General features: G+C 49.7%; 1 protein-coding gene across 2 annotated transcripts in view; it reads left to right on the forward strand.

Moving 5' to 3' along the window:
- LOC141994266 (relaxin receptor 1-like) overlaps window positions 1-19,300 on the forward strand; it is a 48,865-nt gene that overhangs the window by 13,697 nt on the left and 15,868 nt on the right. Inside the window, exons 2-10 of one of the 2 annotated variants that reach the window (XM_074964511.1) lie at window positions 5,343-5,489; window positions 6,557-6,646; window positions 7,363-7,468; window positions 8,925-8,996; window positions 9,615-9,686; window positions 11,133-11,204; window positions 13,156-13,230; window positions 13,905-13,976; window positions 18,715-18,786. In XM_074964511.1, coding sequence (XP_074820612.1) covers window positions 5,343-5,489; window positions 6,557-6,646; window positions 7,363-7,468; window positions 8,925-8,996; window positions 9,615-9,686; window positions 11,133-11,204; window positions 13,156-13,230; window positions 13,905-13,976; window positions 18,715-18,786 — 778 coding nt within the window. Of the gene's footprint in view, window positions 1-5,342; window positions 5,490-6,556; window positions 6,647-7,362; window positions 7,469-7,560; window positions 7,723-8,924; window positions 8,997-9,614; window positions 9,687-11,132; window positions 11,205-13,155; window positions 13,231-13,904; window positions 13,977-18,714; window positions 18,787-19,300 lie in introns of those variants that run through there. The other variant, XM_074964512.1, reaches the window with a different exon arrangement.

Genomic DNA, 19,300 nt, shown 5'->3' on the forward strand with positions numbered 1-19,300 from the left:
TGGGCAAATCTACTGTGGGGGCTGCTGTGATGCAAGTAGCCCACGCAATCAAAGATCTGCTGATATCAAGGGTAGTGACCCTGGGAAATGTACAGGCCATAGTGGATGGCTTTGCTGCAATGGGATTCCCTAACTGTGGTGGGGCCATAGACGGAACCCATATCCCTATCTTGGCACCGGAGCACCAAGCCGGTGAGTACATAAACCGCAAGGGGTACTTTTCAATAGTGCTGCAAGCTCTGGTGGATCACAAGGGACATTTCACCAACATCAACGTGGGATGGCCGGGAAAGGTACATGACACTCGCATCTTCAGGAACTCTGGTCTGTTTCAAAAGCTGCAGGAAGGGACTTTATTCCCAGACCAGAAAATAACTGTTGGGGATGTTGAAATGCCTATAGTTATCCTTGGGGACCCAGCCTACCCCTTAATGCCGTGGCTCATGAAGCCGTACATAGGCAGCCTGGACAGTAGTCAGGAGCTGTTCAACTACAGGCTGAGCAAGTGCAGAATGGTGGTAGAATGTGCATTTGGACGTTTAAAGGTGCGCTGGCGCAGTTTACTGACTCGCTTAGACCTCAGCGAAACCAATATTTCCACTGTTATTACTGCTTGCTGTGCGCTCCACAATATCTGTGAGAGTAAGGGGGAGACGTTTATGGCGGGGTGGGAGGTTGAAGCAAATCGCCTGGCTGCTGGTTACGCGCAGCCAGACACCAGGGCAGTTAGAAGAGCACAGGAGGGCGTGGTACGCATCAGAGAAGCTTTGAAAACCAGTTTCATGACTGGCCAGGCTACGGTGTGAAAGTTCTGTTTGTTTCTCCTTGATGAAACCCCCCGCCCCTTGGTTCACTCTACTTCCCTGTAAGCTAACCACCCTCCCCTCCTCCCTTCGATCACCGCTTGCAGAGGCAATAAAGTCATTGTTGCTTCACATTCATGCATTCTTTATTCATTCATCACACAAATAGGGGGATGACTACCAAGGTAGCCCAGGAGGGGTGGTGGAGGAGGGAAGGAAAATGCCACACAGCACTTTAAAAGTTTACAACTTTAAAATTTATTGAATGCCAGCCTTCTGTTTTTTGGGCAATCCTCTGTGGTGGAGTGGCTGGTTGGCCGGAGGCCCCCCCACCGCGTTCTTGGGCGTCTGGGTGAGGAGGCTATGGAACTTAGGGAGGAGGGCGGTTGGTTACACAGGGGCTGTAGTGGCAGTCTGTGCTCCAGCTGCCTTTGCTGCAGTTCAACCATACACTGGAGCATACTGGTTTGATCCGTCAGCAGCCTCAGCATTGAATCCTGCCTCCTCTCATCACGCTGCCGCCACATTTGAGCTTCAGCCCTGTCTTCAGCCCGCCAGTTACTCTCTTCAGCCCGCCACTTACTCTCTTCAGCCCGCCACCTCTCCTCCCGGTCATTTTGTGCTTTCCTGCACTCTGACATTATTTGCCTCCACGCATTCGTCTGTGCTCTGTCAGTGTGGGAGGACAGCATGAGCTCAGAGAACATTTCATCACGAGTGCATTTTTTTTTCTTTCTAATCTTCACTAGCCTCTGGAAGGGAGAAGATCCTGTGATCATTGAAACACATGCAGCTGGTGGAGAAAAAAAAAAAGGGACAGCGGTATTTAAAAATACACATTTTATAAAACAGTGGCTACACTCTTTCAGGGTAAACCTTGCTGTTAACATTACATACATAGCACATGTGCTCTCATTACAAGGTTGCATTTTGCCTCCCCCACCGCATGGCAGACCCCTCAACCCTCCCCCCTCCCCGTGGCTAACAGCGGGGAACATTTCTGTTCAGCCACAGGCAAACAGCCTAACAGGAACGGGCACCTCTGAGTGTCCCCTGAAGAAAAGCACCCTATTTCAACCAGGTGACCGTGAATGATATCTCACTCTCCTGAGGATAACACAGAGAGATAACGAACGGATGTTGTTTGAACGCCAGCAAACATACACTGCAATGCTTTGTTGTACAATGATTCCCGAGTACGTGTTACTGGCCTGGAGTGGTAAAGTGTCCTACCATGGAGGACGCAATAAGGCTGCCCTCCCCAGAAACCTTTTGCAAAGGCTTTGGGAGTACATCCAGGAGAGCCGCGAATGCCAGGGCAAATTAATCCTTTCACATGCTTGCTTTTAAACCATGTATAGTATTTTAAAAGGTACACTCACCGGAGGTCCCTTCTCCGCCTGCTGGGTCCAGGAGGCAGCCTTGGGTGGGTTCGGGGGGTACTGGCTCCAGGTCCAGGGTGAGAAACAGTTCCTGGCTGTCGGGAAAAACGGTTTCTCCGCTTGCTTGCTGTGAGCTATCTACAACCTCATCATCATCATCATCATCTTCGTCCCCAAAACCTGCTTCCGTGTTGCCTCCATCTCCATTGAAGGAGTCAAACAACACGGCTGGGATAGTGGTGGCTGAACCCCCTAAAATGGCATGCAGCTCATCATAGAAGCGGCATGTTTGGGGCTCTGACCCGGAGCGGCCGTTCGCCTCTCTGGTTTTCTGGTAGGCTTGCCTCAGCTCCTTAAGTTTCACGCGGCACTGCTTCGGGTCCCTGTTATGGCCTCTGTCCTTCATGCCCTGGGAGATTTTGACAAAGGTTTTGGCATTTCGAAAACTGGAACGGAGTTCTGATAGCACAGATTCCTCTCCCCATACAGCGATCAGATCCCATACCTCCCGTTCAGTCCATGCTGGAGCTCTTTTGCAATTCTGGGACTCCATCATGGTCACCTCCGCTGATGAGCTCTGCATGGTCACCTCTGCTGATGAGCTCTGCATGGTCACCTGCAGCTTGCCATGCTGGCCAAACAGGAAATGAGATTCACAAGTTCGCGGTTCTTTTCCTGTGTACCTGGTCAGTGCATCTGAGTTAAGAGTGCTGTCCAGAGCGGTCACAATGGAGCACTCTGGGATAGCTCCCGGAGGCCAATACCGTCGAATTGTGTCCACAGTACCCCAAATTCGACCCGGCAAGGCCGATTTAAGTGCTAATCCACTTGTCAGGGGTGGAGTAAGGAAATCGATTTTAAGAGCCCTTTAAGTCGAAATAAAGGGCTTCATCGTGTGGACGGGTGCAGGTTTACATTGATTTAACGCTGCTAAATTCGACCTAAAGTCCTAGTGTAGACCAGGGCTTAGAGACAAACCAATTTATTTGAGCGTAAGCTTTCGTGAGCTACAGCTCACTTCATCGGATGTGTTCAGTGGGAAATCATCTAATAGATTCGTCTTCAGTGATAAACACAGACCGTCAGCCACTAATCTGTGGGAATGTTAGCAGCAGCAGAAAACCTTGAATGACAAGCCCGGGCTGTTCACACTGTTCTGTCACAGACATAGACTGCGATAGCTTCCCCGGGCCCTGATCAAAGGCGAGTGCATGGAAACATTTTGCTTGATCTGGAGAGTGCTTTTGACACAGTTAATTGTAGGATATTAATGAACAAAGCTGAGTGGCTGGGGTTCTTTGAAGCTCTGATTGACGTTTCAGAGCTGCCTGATGGAAAGGGCTCAGCAAAGTGGAGGTTTAAGTTACTGAGGCTGATGATCACAGGGAGTGAACTGCACCTCAGGGGAGGGTGGCTTTTCCAGAGGGCTATGGAGTTGATTTGTTATACTGTAGTTAATAATGTGTCTGAGTCTCTTCTGCTTTCCTTGGTGTATATAACTCCATGGAAAGACCTCCTGTTCCCAGTTCTGCTTGTACACCAAGCTGCCTCTCTGTTCTGCTGCCTGGGACCACTCAGAGAAGGGGCTGCCACTCCCCACACCAGGGGGTCCCTCTCCGCCTCTTCCTGAGGTTGCTGCCATATTGGAGGAGCAGTCAGTGTGAGTCAAGCCACCTCCTGCTCCTCTGCCGAGGTCCCATCTAGTCCAGCCCCCTGGCCAGTGCAGGTTTGGCCCCTATAGTCTATTCTCCAGTCTGATTTTCAATGACATAAAGAATGCAGCAGCCACCATTTCACAGTCTAATAGATCTCCAGCTCCTTTGTGTCTCATTAGGGAGTGACCCAACGTTGGCTGGAAGTAACCTGGCCAGCCATGAAGATCTGATGTCTAACCCAGCAGGACTTATTTTACTCCCCTTGGGACATAAGAGGGTTTCAGCTCCAAACAGAATAGAAGTGACAGCAACCTCCTGCCTGAAGGCCCTTCTCTTGATTGTCACTGGCACCCCATCACCTCATACATACCCCATCCAGCATGGCCCACGTGCAGTGAGAATGCGGAGCAGTCCTGCCACCCGAAACCCAGAGGGAGGACACTTTGGACAGTTGGGACATGCAGGCGAGAAGTCAGTGACGTGTCTTGTGTCCTTCTTTGTAGTTTTCTTGTGGTGGGGAAAGATGCTGGATTGACAGCCCTGGAGACCGATGGCCTCAATTTCTCCTCAGAGCAGGCACAGCACGGCGCCCCCTCTTCATCCCCCTCAATGTGCCTTATCCACCCCCATGAGACCCAACTCCCTAGGGGACTTCAGTCTCAAAGACCAACCAAATCCCTCCTGAACCTCACCCCTCTCCTGTCAGGCATTTCAAGGGACATTCACCCAGCAGATAATGAGGATTTAAAAACTAAATTAACCAAGTTACAAGAGGAGACCATGTGTCTGTGGCTGTATCGAACTTAGTGCCACTGTGGGCCTTGTACCACAAGAACCAACTCTCCCCTTACATAACATACAGCAGCAAGCTGTATGGTGCTCAGCAAATAGCAATAATCCGGTGGCAGAACCTATTAGCATTAACGTCCTGGTGATTTTGTGGCATGTCTTTCACGTCGGCCACAGAACAGCTGTTTGATGGGCACGTCTTGCTGTCACTGCTGACCTGTGCTGGATTCTTTTTCATAACGATGATTTTTCTGCATGCGTTTTTCTGAGATGCCTCCACTGTCCCAGATGGAATTGTCGGATGGCGGCGTAGAATTTGCAACTGCTTCTGTTTCGTGTTCTCTCATTTGAGAGGGAGGAGGGGAAATGTCTCTTGGCTATGGTGAGACATCGCCTCATGCTGTTACAATGTCAGGGCATGTCTCCTCTTTGCAGCTCTCAGACCCTGCCAGAGCGCTGGGAGACAGCTGAACAATCAAGGAGCATGGTCCAGATGGCCTGGTGTTGATACAATCCCACTGATTAGTCATGCCAGATGGGACTGGGTAATGTGCAGAAACAGGGTACCATACAGTAATGGGTTACCGTGTCCTGGCAAGATCAGCACTAGTAAGCCAAGGGTGAGAGGTGGTTCTTAAACCAGCCGTAGGCAGGGACAGGGGACTGGCCTGTTCAAGGATGCTTTTTGACTGTGTCTTGCTTTCCTTTGGCAGAGTCTCTTCTGGTTCATTCCAGGCTGGACAGCTATGCCTGCCCTTTGGGACAGTTCCCCTGTGGCAACCTGTCTGTCTGTTTACCCCAGCTCCTGCACTGCAACGGAGAGAAGGACTGCGACAATGGAGCCGATGAAGAGAACTGCGGTAATTAGCTAACCTCACAGCCTGCCCCCTCTTTCCATTTCTTCTTGCCGCCAGACCAAAGGCAGATGCCCTGTAGTTAATAAACCATGTGGACCTGGAAACCCCAGATCCAGAACCAGCAAGATTGTCAAAGGGATTCTGGGAACATGAACACGGGGCGGACTTTAAGGGTCACTTATGGTTACCTGGCTGCCTTGCAGCTATCACTGAAGGTATAAACCTCTTACTGGGAGAGTACAATTTTGAATCTTGCCCATATGCTCAGGGTTTAGCTGATTGCCATATTTGGGGTCGGGAAGGAATTTTCCTCCAGGGCAGATTGGAAGAGGCCCTGGAGGTTTTTCGCCTTCCTCTGTAGCATGGGGCACGGGTCACTTGCTGGAGGATTCTCTGCTCCTTGAAGTCTTTAAACTACGATTTGAGGACTTCAATAGCACAGATATAGGTGTGAGGTTTTTTTTGTAGGAGTGGTGGGTGAAATTCTGTGGCCTGCATTGTGCAGGAGGTCAGACTAGGTGATCATAATGGTCCCTTCTGACCTAAATATCTATGAAATCTATGAAATTTCCTCTGACCTTCTAATAATGATACAAATGTCTAGGTAAGGGATTGCTGGAAGGAGATCACCCCAGCCTTACATGTAGGAGTGTAGGACCCAGCAGAAGAGGAATATTCTGTCAGGACACAGTAGAGATCAAAGGGGCAGGGGGCAGGAGCTAACGTAAACTAGAGATGGGCTGAAGTCACCAAATATGGGGCTGGAGGCAGGTTTTGAACACCCCATGTTTCAGGGGAGTCAGATCTAAGGCTTATAAAAATGGGCTCCAACGGCAAGAACCAGCTTCAGCTCCGATTCTGAATTCCCATGCTCTGAATGCAGGGGTATTCTGATCCAGGTGCTTGGTTCAGGCCCAGGCCCAGCATCTCTCGTGCTAGCGGTACGATCAGGAATCAGAGTGGGGGTGAGCGAGTCTGGGGGAGGCTGGGCATGGGGAGGAGCAGTGAGTGAGTCTGCTGTGAGCAGGGGGGCGGACAAACCTTCATGACTTCCGCCTTCTCTTTTCTAGTGGATAATAGCGGGTGGCTGCAGATTTTGGATGACATGCAGCAGACCAAGGGCAGCAGAGCCACTGAGGAAGAGAAGACCCCAGTCTGTGGTGAGTACTTCCATTCCTGGGGCTGGCTTTGTATTCCCTCCTCTTCTACTGTGTCTTCCCCAGCCTCCCCATGCTACTGACCAAGCCCTCCTGTCTCCCCCTCTTCCTCCTCTTTTGTGCTCTTTCTGCCCCCTTTCCCCTCTCATCATCCCTCTGTTTCACTCCTTTCTCTTACGCCCCTCCCTCTGGAGTGGGATAGGGTTGCTCAAAGGTTTGAACCCAGCCCTAAAGGTGGGATCCTGGGAAGTTGGTAAAATTTCACCCTGGAGCCCCACCCAAAATTCAGACTGAGCTTTGCTCAGGTTTGGGGGAGTTCGACTCACCCTCCCTCACTCCCACCAGGGTGAATCCGATTTTTGGTTTTCCTGGTTCTATCCAGGCCTGGATGTGCTGAAATACCCTGACCAAGGCTGGCCCTGCGAGATTCCCAGCCCAGGCCTGAGAAGTTCAAGAAAGCATCTCTCCCCTTCTGCTCTCCTCTTCCTTCACACACCCTGCCTCTCCTCTCATCACCTCCTCCATTCTTCCACTGCTACCGCATTGCTCTTTAGGAGTGTGTCTGCCGTCCCCTGCCTGCCCCTTTGACCCCGACATATCCAGCCAGCCCTGACCCTTCTCTGTGCACCAGTGTGTCCTTTTATCTGCTCACCTGCCCAGCCATACACTGAGATCCTGTCTGTCTCCAGTCTCACTGTTTCCTTTGTGCTTGTCCCCAGTGCTTGACCGGTTCCCAAAGGAATGCCAGTGTTGGGGAAGGACGATAGACTGCACCGGCCAGAACTTGCGCACCGTCCCCTGGGTTTCCTCCAACGTGACGAAGCTGTGAGTAACAGGGGCCACGATGGGGTAAATGTGCCCCTTTCTCTGCAAAATTGGAGCCAGTGGGAAATTCGCCCTGGTGATTCCCATTTTTAGCCTGACTGTGCTGCCTCGCATCAGTCATCAAGGGGGTAGTGCCACCTAGTGGTAAGGCTGCAGAGGACGCTAGTTCCAAAGGTGACAATGCAGAGAAATGTTTGTGCCTGTTATTGTAGCAAACTGAGCCAGTGTATCATACGCAGAAGTCTGGAGAAGCTGTAAGTACCAACCCCTCAGAGCGGCCGGCTCAATGACAAGGGCACAGGGGGTGGGGGGGGGGAAGAGTAGCAGCACCACATTTAAAAGACTACACCCATATTATGCAGGGCCAGCTTTGGCTGGGCAAGAGATGATGACCTTGACTTCTTCAGCCTGGCAGGGCCCTGTGTCCTCAGAGGCTGCGGCTTTTCTCATTTTAATAATCCACCATCACATCTCTTGAGCGTTCGGCTTCAGAGTCAAAGGAGCAGAGAAAGCGGGAGGGTTGGGTAACCCCTTGTTTACAATTGTTCCTTAGTTAGTTATCACTGGGCCGTGGTTGGCTGACTGTCAGTGCTTGTGTTACTTCATATGTGGCCTATGGAAGTCAGTGGGTATCTGTCATAGATATCATGGACCCATACTGCACTGCTTCCATTATAATGTGCTAAGTGGGAGGTGAGGAATCAAAGTGACCTTTTGCTCGCATAACGTGGGGTCTGGGAGGTTCAGAGTCCAGCATGACTATTAAATGACAGAGGGGAGAACAGCAAACAGCTTTCTGTTCTGGAAGACTCCAGCACCTTTTCTACAAGTCATTTCACTTGGGTAAACAAGGTCTTTCCAGCCTGATACATCAGCGTGTTTATGATCTGAGATCACTCGGAACGCAAGAGAACAGATTTTGTTCTTTCAGGTTGGAGCCTGGCCTAGCGCCCTTGCTTGTAATAATAATAATAGTAGCGTGCTTGTCTCTAGTGCACCAGGATCTCAGAGCTGCCATTAATGATTTCCAAGCATTTGTTCTTTCATCTTCATGCCCTCGGATGGGGAAACTGAGGCAGAGAATGCGGAAGCGACTTTTCCAAAGTTGCACAGAAAGTCTGTTAGCAGGGCCAGGACTCAAACCCTCAACTCCTGACTCCCAGTCCTGTACTTTTGTCCATAAAAACATCTTCCCCTTCACTGTGGTTCATTTCCGGTGCTGGTTTCTCACTCCCTGGGCTACTGGGGATGGGAGTGCTGTACATTGCTGTGCAATAGACTGTTTCATTTCTTAGTCATGATCAATCTGGGGGGGGGGAAGGGGAAGAGCTGCTAGCACTCTGTACTTCTGCGCAGAAGTGATACAGGTTTGATTCATTCCTGGGGACCAGGAGGGGCTGGGAGCACTGTGGATACCCTATTAACCCTGAGATATTTCTGTTCTGTTTGTAAACAGCCTCTTACAACACAATGAAATCCAGGCAATACTGCCCCATGCTTTTGCTGGACTTTCCAAGCTTAAAATGCTGTGAGTAAAAGGTTTTCATAGGGGCGAGGGGGTTAGTGACAGTCTCTGTGTTTCAGCGCTCTTAGCACAGAATGAATGGGAGGGAGGGATAGCTCAGTGGTTTGAGCACTGGCCTGCTAAATCCCGGGTTGTGAGTTCAATCCTTGAGGGGGCTGTTTGGGATCTGGGGTAAATATTGGGGATTGGTCCTGCTTTGAGCAGGGGGGGTGGACTAGATGACCCCCTGAGGTCCTTTCCAACCCTGATAGTCTATGATTCTATGATTAATGCAGTCTGAACGCACGTGGTCTAGCAGCACCTCTGGAGACGTGTGGCTGAACAAAATATACCTGCCATCCCCAGCAAGAACGATGTTTGAAATTACAGCACCATGTTATGGGGGAGGGAGGACTTCTGGCTCTTACAAATGTTTCTCCCTCACGTTCCCTTCCCCCCATCATTCATTCCAAATCAGGCTTGCCTCTGCAAAATGCAGATGACTTGAGGATATCCCCATTCACATCCCTAAAATAAGGCTTAGGGGAGCTGCTGGGGGGAAATGGATGATGAATGAAAACCAGTTTGACCAACAGCATCAACCCAAGGTCACCTTTCTTCTCTTCTCTTTAACAATTCCAGGTTCCTGAGTCACAATAACATCACTGAGCTGAAGCCAAGAGTCTTCCAGGATCTGCGTCATCTTGAATGGCTGTAAGTGCCTCTTTCCACTGGGTGGCCCACCGGGGTCCAATGAGGAGTAAGGGGATGGAGTTGAGTTTAAGGCCAGGTTTGCCTGAATATCAGGGATAATACTCGCACAGTGGGATTCATTAGGCTGGGCAATTGTCTCTCCCCACACCACAAGATTTCGTTGAGGCCAAGAGTTTAGCAAGATTCCCACATGGATTAGACCTCTATATGGATAAGGAGAATATCACGGTGATAGTAGACAGGATTAAGCATATCAGAGATATAAACCCTCCTGCAATAGGGCATAAGACAACTGGTAACCTATGGGATTAGGAAGAAACATTCTCTCTGGGCAGGTTAATCCGTAATTGCCCACAATGGGGTTTCTTGCACCTTCTGAAGCATCCATTGCTGGCTGCTACTGGAGACAGGATACTGGCCTAGGTGGACTAAATACTGGTCTGATCAGACAGGGCAGGGTGTGTGCACGTGCATATACCAGTGTGGCTCCCCACAAAGATTTGGTGGCAGATTGGCACCCTGGACCACCCTGAGTGAGCTGCTCCTCAGGTTTTGTCTAGGCTATTTAAGGGAGAGGTTGGTTGATCATGTGACAAATTGTGAGGCTGGGACTCTGAAGGGCTGGGAAGTTCTCTCTCCAGGCTGAGCTAAGCTCAGTAAGGCAGCCATCTTGCAAAGCAGATATTATTGTTCCTCTTCACTGGTGACCCCTGTATGGGCACCCAGGCAGTTCTTCCTCAGGTCTGTGGTGCTGCATATGGACCCCATACAGGGGGTCACTAGCGAAGTGGAACAATAATGTCTGCTTTGCAGGATGGCTGCCTTACTGAGCTTAGCTCAGCCTGGAGAGAGAACTTCCCAAGCTCCCAGCCCTTCAGAGTCCCATCCTCATAATTTGCCACATGATCAACCAACCTCTCCCTTAAATAGCCTAGACAAAACCTGAGGAGCAGCTCACTCAGGGTGGTCCAATCAGCCACCAAATCTTTGGGGGAGCCGCATTTGCCCTTAACTCTCAAATTCCCTAAGTGGACTTTTAATTTATCATTTATTTTTGTAGCAAAAGAAAAAAATCCAGCAGCCCCCTGAATGTGAAAGAAGCCAGACTCTGAACTCGGAGCAAGCACATCAGCCAGAACGCTCTGGGTAGAAATTCAAAGGGGTGGTCTATGTACTCATCTCCTCTGGCTTGGGCAGGGGGTGAAGATGGACAGGGGAGGGACCAGGCAGTGAAGGAGAGGAGGAAGCTGATGTTACTTGGATTTCTGCTGTCAGGGAGAAAGGGAAAAAAACATCTCCTTCAGGGACAATTTAGAGCTAAATGTAAGCCTGTGAGATGGTCTCTCCTTCCTAACCTAGTAGAGCCCCAACTTTGTTCCTATGGAGTTGCCTCTCCATCTAAAGTCTGTTCTTCTGGGGCACCACCTTTCCCTCTTCTCCTTCCAGAATGCTGGATAACAACAGAATTGCCAAGATCCTCCCAGCGACTTTTGTGGGGTTGAAATCTCTGTACTTCCTGTAAGTCTGGAGCCAGTGCTCTGGGGTCTCTGGGGTCCCACTTCCATATTGTCCTTGATGCTGCATATCTCATTCCCATCCCCTAGGCCAGTGTTTCTCAACCATTTCAGGCTGGTGATCCCTTACTTAAAGTGAACATTTTTCATGACCTCATTACATTTACTATAAAAATAAGAGTGAAAAAAATGTATAACGATAACGCTAAGGCTATACAATTGATGTGTATGTTTCAAGAGGTTGACAGAATGTGTTACTCTGAAGGAAAAGGGAGTATGGGGATCGGGAAAGCAGGATTTTCTTTGCTTGAGATAGTAATAAAAGTTTTAATGCTTTGGACTTCCCTTCCTCCCCCGAATTGTCATTTGTGAGTGACTCCCTCCCCACAATGCTTGTGACCCACCGGTTGAGAAACACTGATCTACACCTGGGGTGGCCAACCTGTGGCTCCGGAGCCACATGCGGCTCTTCAGAAGTTAATATGCGGCTCCTTGTATAGGCACCGACTTTGGGGCTGGAGCTATAGGTGCCAACTTTCCAATGTGCCGGGGGGGGGGGGGGGGCGCTCACTGCTCAACCCCTGACACTGCCACAGACCCTGCCCCCACTCCACCCCTTCCCACCCCTTCCCCTGAGCCTGCCATGCCCTCGCCCCTCCCCCAGAGCATCCTGCACACTACAAAACAGCTGATCAGGAGGTTCAGGGAGGGATGGGGAAGCACTGATCAGCAGGGATGCTGGCGGGTGGGAGGCACTGGGAGCGGGGGGTAGGGAGCTGATGGGGGCACTGCTGACGTATAACTATGGCTCTTTGGCAATGTACATGAGTAAATTCTGGCTCCTTCTCAGGCTGACCATCCCTGATCTATACCATTCCTTTCCCTTGCTGCACTGTATTTAAGGCCAAATCTTACAGCTATTATTCTGTCCTAATGCAGGCAAATCTCCAGTGGGAGTTTTGCCTGAATAAAGATCTCAGTGTCTGGCACTTAATTATAGGCAGAGCTGCTACTGCCACCTATACATGATGTTGCCCAACACTTCACAGTCTATGGCCCTGTTTTCATTTTCTTACAATTTTGCCAAACTTTAATTGTTTGTCTGACATTTTCCGTGCCAGGCATGTGCCTCAGGCTGAATGGTTTTGGGATATTTCAGCAAAAATGGTTCAATCGGAACAAGATTAGGGGGGAATGCTTTGTTTTGCTCCTGTTAAAAAAAATTCTACAGCCATTTTGTTGAGACGCTAGAGCACCTCCATGCCCTGGAGCAGGGACTTGGCAGGGATGTGTCTTTCGTTGTTCTTGGGGAAAACTACCTACGTTTGGCCACGTTGTAAACCTTTGGAAAAATCTAAGTTCCCACCAGCTTGGCAGAGCCTTGCTAGGGTTAGGGAGCTACATTCTCTGAAACTGCTGTCTGCAGCAAGCATGCTCCAGCCAGGGCTACCCAGACTGAGCAGGCCTTTCCCTGCGATTGCTGTGGGTTGCCTGTGCAATCTGATTTTGGCCCTCCTGTATGCCTGCATTAGGATACGGTCTGCCACTACACGATCATATGCCATCATTTCCACAGGAACCCCGCACCCTACTTTGCCAGGTTTGCAGTTCAGCTGTGGCTGAAGATAGTCTTATCTATAAATTGTGCTTATCTGTGTCAGTACCCTAAAGAAAATGAGTGAAACTAAGAGCAACCACTAATATCTGTGCAATGGATGGGCTCAATGATCTGTCATCTCTGGACACAGTGGATGTGAATCCCTCCTACCGCGGGAGCCATTGGAGCGCTGTCTATGACAGACAGACTGCGAGGACAGGCCTAGTGACATGTTGCACTTACTGTATTCTGCATAGAGGAGTAACTGCATTTCAGGCCCAGAGGCATTAGTGACTGTCTGTGTACTAGGCACATGTACTAGGCGTTAATATAGGTTTCCTTATTGCTTCCCAACCAGGTACATGCTGAACAACTCCTTGAGTAGCATGCCCAACACTTCCATTTGTGCAGAGATGCCAAAGCTCAGCTGGCTGTGAGTACCTGCCCTGGTGTGGAGGTCTGGCAAAGGCTGTGGCATTGGGTTAGCCAGAGTAATGCACAGGCACCTCAGCCCACCCCCGCCAATGGCATTCTCGTGAGCAGGTTGGGTGGGGGTTTTGCCCGTGCAGGCTAGGGGAGAGGAGAAGCAGCTGTGTCTCTCTTGGTATTCTGCAGGGCAGCGGGGTAGACCAGATCAGAGCAGGGGTTAGCTTGAGGTGATTTGGCTGGCCTTGAAAGGGGGCGGGGGCAAGGAGGGCAGAGAGGAGAAGGCTGCAGGAGACAAGCAAAGGTGTTTTAACAGAAGGGAGGGAGGGGAAAGGGTGGATATTAGATAGGAAGCAAAGAAAGGCCAGAGTGAGAGCCTGGATCAGAGAAAGGAAACAATAAGGCTAGGGAGGTCGTGAGCCTGGGAGACGAGGGGATAGTGGAATTTTTGACAGTGACGCAGAAAGCAGGACCAGAGGCTACGATCTTTGGGGTCAGTTCTCACACCCCTGCCAGGCAACTGGGGTCAGGAGCTCTGCTCTCATGGGTGGCATCGGGATAGGCTCCCTTCTGTCCAGGGGGAAACGACAATTTGTCTGGCCGAGGACATCTAGATTGGAGGGGAATCAATAAGGTGAAGGATTGCTATCCAAGAAAACCCAACTACTGCTCTTTCTCTAGGGAGCTGGAAGGAAACCAGATCCATACTCTGAGAAGCTCAGTGTTCCAGGAATGCAGCACCTTCACTGTGCTGTGAGTACCAACCCTCCACCGGTCAAACACTAAGGTGCGGGGGGGCAGGGGGGGAGTGGGATCTGGCGTGGCTATGCAGTCACACCTTCAACCCTCACCTGCATGGGCGAAATCGCCAGGGACCCCATCTCTCAGCTGGGTCATGCACGTACAGTCGCTGGAAGGGACGCTATGAATTGGGTGTAACACCAGCGATCCTGGGCCAGGTTCTCAGCTGGTATAAATCAGTGCAGTTCCAATGACTTCAACAGAGCTAGGCTGCTTTGTCCCTACTGCAGCGCTTGCATCTTGAATCCATTTTATGGCACACAAGCTATGTTTATAAACAGCAACAATAGAGACAATTTCATGGTATTTTAAATGTCGGTTGTACATCTGCATTTATACTTGATAATGGGGTCCAGAGATCTCACCTCTAGTTCGCTGCTTTGACATCTGCTCAGGTTAGTAATGAGCAAAAGCCATTGATGGCCATTCGGTGACCAACAAGACATGAGCTGGTGAGTGTCAGTCCAGTGCCTGGCTAACACCTGTCCACATTACAAACCATGGAGAGTGAGCTAGTACCCCTGGATGCAGGGCTAAGGCAGAGGGTGGTATGTGGAGACAGCTCACCTTTCTGCTGCCCACCCTGTAGCTGCCGTGTGGGTAAAGCGATTTGCTCTCCACCCAAAACCTTTCACTAGCACTAACATCCCTTTTACATTCGTCTGTTAGCCTGCCTAGCAGGTTCTCAGCCTGTTAAACACCTGCGAGTTCTTTTTTTTGCCCTTCATTCCTAAAGCCTATTTTTGGTCAATTTAATATCTGGCCTGCAGTGTTCGTTTACAGTATCACGTTATAGCACTAGTGCTTTCCAGGAGCTCACACAGCCAAAGAATTCTCCCAGAGACGATGCAGCCCTGTCCTAGAGTCTAGTTTTCCTAAACATGATGTTGATATATTTCCCAGAAGGCTCAGCCTCTGGAGCCCTGCAAGATAAGGATAATAAACTTGCATGCCATGTATATGTTATTCATATACACAAGCTACAAATTGTCCATGGGACAGTGGCATGAAAGGAAGGAATGGAATGTGCAGTCAAGCCTGTCCTCCCAAAGTGAGGGGTGATTATTATCCAGGGCACTGGATCCTTTCCCAAAGCTGTCAGATTGGAGTAGGTGAGTAAATCCAAGGTTTATCCGAACAGTAGCTGATAGTGGCTTTGGCAGGATCCCATCGTGTATCCATAGGAAGATTTCCCCATTCCCCAAGCATAGTTATGATGCTGTGTTAACAATCGTATAATCCCCAAGTAAGCTTGACACACCCAGTTACTCACTCACCCGGAAGGGATTTGGAAGGCTTAAATAATTAATCATAGAGCCTCTGATAGTGTGGCTGATGTGATTAGGCCCTATGATGGTGTCCCCTGAATAGATATGTGGACACAGTTGGCAATGGGCTTTGTTGCAAAGATAGGTTCCTGGGTTAGTGTTTTTGTTGTGTGGTGTGTGGTTGCAGGTGAGTATTTCATAGGGCCTAATCACATCAGCCACACTATCGGAGGCTCATTCACCTGCGCATCTACCAATGTGATATATGCCATCATGTGCCAGCAATGCCCCTCTGCCATGTACATTGGCCAGACTGGACAGTCTCTACGTAAAAGAATAAATGGACACAAATCAGACGTCAAGAATTATAACATTCAAAAACCAGTCGGAGAACACTTCAATCTCTTTGGTCACTCGATTACAGACCTAAAAGTGGCAATTCTTCAACAAAAAAACTTCAAAAACAGACTCCAACGAGAGACTGCTGAATTGGAATTAATTTGCAAACTAGATACAATTAACTTAGGCTTGAATAAAGACTGGGAGTGGATGGTTTTACACAAAGTAAAACTATTTCCCCTTGTTTATTTCCCCTCCTACTGTCCTTGTAAACTGCTGGAAATGGCCCACCTTGATTATCACTACAAAAGGTTCACCCCCCAACCCCCCGGCTCTCCTGCTGGAAATAGCTCACCTTTCCTGATCACTCTCATTACAGTGTGTATGGTAACACACCCATTGTTTCATGTTCTCTGTATATATAAAATCTCCCCACTATATTTTCCACTGAATGCATCCGATGAAGTGAGCTGTAGCTCACGAAAGCTTATGCTCTAATAAATTTGTTAGTCTCTAAGGTGCCACAAGTACTCCTGTTCTTTTTACGGATACAGACTAACACGGCTGCTACGCTGATTCCAATTGATGCATTTCATCCTCGAGTGATCCCAGGTGTTTCCAAATGCCTCAGCCCAGGGGACTGGACTAGATGAGCTCTCGAGGTCCCTCCAGCCCTACATTTCTATGAGTCTATGAAACCTTGTAATTCTGAGCTTTCCCAGACCCCCTGGGAACAAGCCTGCTGCTGATGGAGTATCGGCAGCACAGTCCAGAACTCAATACCCAGGAGTTCCTGCTCTCTCTGTGTATGGTGCCCGGACTCTGCCCCTGTATGCTCCTGCCCCCTCTAGAGCTGGGGTTCAGCTCCCTGCAACTGAGGAAATGTCTACACAGCAACTAGACACCCGTGGCTGGCCCATGCCAGCTGACTTGGGCTCATGTGGCTCGGGCTAAGGGACTGTTTAAATTCAGTGTAGCCATTCGGTTAGCGCATGGTCTCTAGGACACTGTGAAGTGGGAGGGTCCAAGAAGAGCCTAAACATCTACACTGAAATTAAACAGTCCCTTAGCCCAGCCTTGCCAGCCCCTGAAACAGGCCAGCGGGGGTGTTTGCTTGCAGTGTAGGCGTACCCGAAGTGAGCCTGATGGCTTTGTAGCGTGTGGGCATTGTGGGAACCCCAAAGCAGGGAGCAGTACAGTCTCCACTGAAGTAGCAGCCTTACAGCATTTCACTTTCCTGCTGGGCCCCGACCCGTCTTTGGCATGCAGCTTTGGAGCAGGGCGCTTCATACTTCCCTGCCCTCTATAACCCATTTGTGGGGACTGCCAACACTTATTACTCCCAGGGAAAGTAAGAAGTGAGCAGCCATTAACAAAGGGACTGAGACAGAGACTCGTGCGTGTGTCGCACGGGGGCTGGATTGCAGACTGAAGACGCGTTTGTATTTTGCAGTGATTTCCAGGGGACGTTGTCAATGATCCACCCTCAGCTCCCCCCTTGGTACCTTCTCAAAGGAATGAATGCTTTGGAAGGACCTATTTTCAGCCACAGAAAGCTGGGTACAGCTCCTTGAACCAGCCTGTATGGGTCACAGAGGAGGCCACGAGACATTTTATCCCAAGAGGCTGAGCCCTGTGTTCCCTTAGCAAGGACTCTCCCTGCCCCATGCTGCCAAAGATGGGAGGAGAGTGAGTGGCTCCCTCCCCACAATGCAATGCTTCCTTCAAGCCAAGCAGCCAAGCACTTTTGGCTTTGATCAGGAATGTGTTTCTAAGAACAGTTATGGCAGCGTCATGGAAACATAAGCCGGGGCAAGACGGGAGCATAAACACGCCCTGCCATTGACACCAGCACAAGTGACAGCTTTATGAGGAGATGAAACAGACAAGAAGAGGCTAATATGTGGGGTAGTGTGAGACAGCGGGAAGAACCTCCCCAGCCCAGCGCTCCTTCCCTCACTCTGTCTTCTCTCTGCACCTATCCCAGCCTAGCTGAGGTCTGGTGATAGTGAGGATCTGACAACTAAGCATTTGGGGTGGATATTCCTATATTAAATATTTGGCAAGGACTTGAGCCGCTCTCAGTGCAGCATTCCCATTCACTCCCCCACAATTAGGGTGGCCACAGCCTGGCTGGAGAATATCTTCCATAGACAATAAACACACACACACACAATGGTCATAAGCAAACTACATCCAGGGCAGGCCCTCCTGTACCACAACTCCCAACCTGGGGAGCTGAGCGCCATAGTTCAGCTAGTAAAAGGAGTAGCTGATGTATAGGTTTGAGGGGTCTGGAAATATCCTCCATGTGGCAGGGGCAGCAGTTCCACTTCCTCGCCAGAGCCATGAACGAATGTTCAGGGCTTCAGGAAGTTGTCTGAGCATGTTGTTCAGTTATATCCCTCCCTTGATTTTTCACTGAGGGCCTAGGGGTCAAATCCAGAGATTGCACTAAAACTCCCTCCAAACTGCCACCTCATTAAGTGACACAACGTGTGGCTGCACTGGAAAAACCATGGTTCATTCAATACTGGATACAGATGGTCATACCAAAGGTGCCCAAATCGCAGACAACGAACCCTCCTGAGTTCTGAATTTGTCTTGGAGCCAGCTGAGCTTCGTGTAGTGTTGGGTTGCACTGTCAGCTCTGTTTGGTTTACATTCATTGCATCTCTCTCTCTCTCTCTCTGGCTACCCAAATGGTCTCTGACAGAGTCTCCCCAGCTCAGGCTGGAGGTTCTGACAGATTCTTATGGACTCATCTGATTCTGTGTTTAGTTGTGAGCTGTCCCTGAACCCCACAGTTCAACCCTGGAGCTGCTCTTCCCCAAATATAAGTGTTTGGATGTGGAGTTTGGGGCCATGTGAGTGTATCAGTGGGACTGTCACAAGTTTAGCAGTAAACACGTGCTATGTAAGAAATAGAGCAGGCCTGGGAGCGTGGCCTCAAACAAGCCTCTCAGAATTCCAACGTTAAGATCTCCTTCATGCCATGCTCAGTTCTAAGGTCATCAGAGTCCCCGGAAGTAACTGGGAAATGAAAGGCTGCTTTTCACTAGAGCTTCTCTCTCCTCCGTCAGGATTCTGCGCAGAAACAAGATCAAATGGATCCAGGAAGGGGCATTTTCCAAACTGAACAGACTGGTGGAGCTGTAAGTCTCACTGTTGATTTGCCCTGCTGCAGTGCCCCTCTCCCACCCCTCGTGATCAACGGCATGTCAGTGGTTGTTGTGATTGTGCCACTGTCTTGACAGTGATCATTTGCTCATGATCCTGTGGGGGGATCTATTCTTCTTCCCTTGGTGAATAGTTTCCTGACACTTGATGTGCTTGGCTGCTCCACCTACAGGTAGCTTTTAATAACCTCTACATCTATTTGATTCTTATGAAAGTGGAACACTGATGTTGCTGGATATAGTGCTGGTAGGTGGGTCCAAGCTTCCCCTTCTCCCAGTTCTGCACCCTTTCCTGTTCCTGTCCTGCACTCCCACACAGGCTGGGCAATATCAGCATGTTCATAAGTGATCTGGAAAATGAGGTGCAAAATTTGCAGATGATACAAAATTACTCAAGATAGTTAAATCTAGGAAGAATTCCAAAGGGATCTCTCACCCCATCTCAAAAAATATATTGGAAAGACTTTGGAAAAAATACAGTGAAGGGCAA

Source organism: Natator depressus, chromosome 9 (genome assembly GCF_965152275.1).
Source record: "Natator depressus isolate rNatDep1 chromosome 9, rNatDep2.hap1, whole genome shotgun sequence".
Taxonomy (NCBI): domain Eukaryota; kingdom Metazoa; phylum Chordata; order Testudines; family Cheloniidae; genus Natator; species Natator depressus.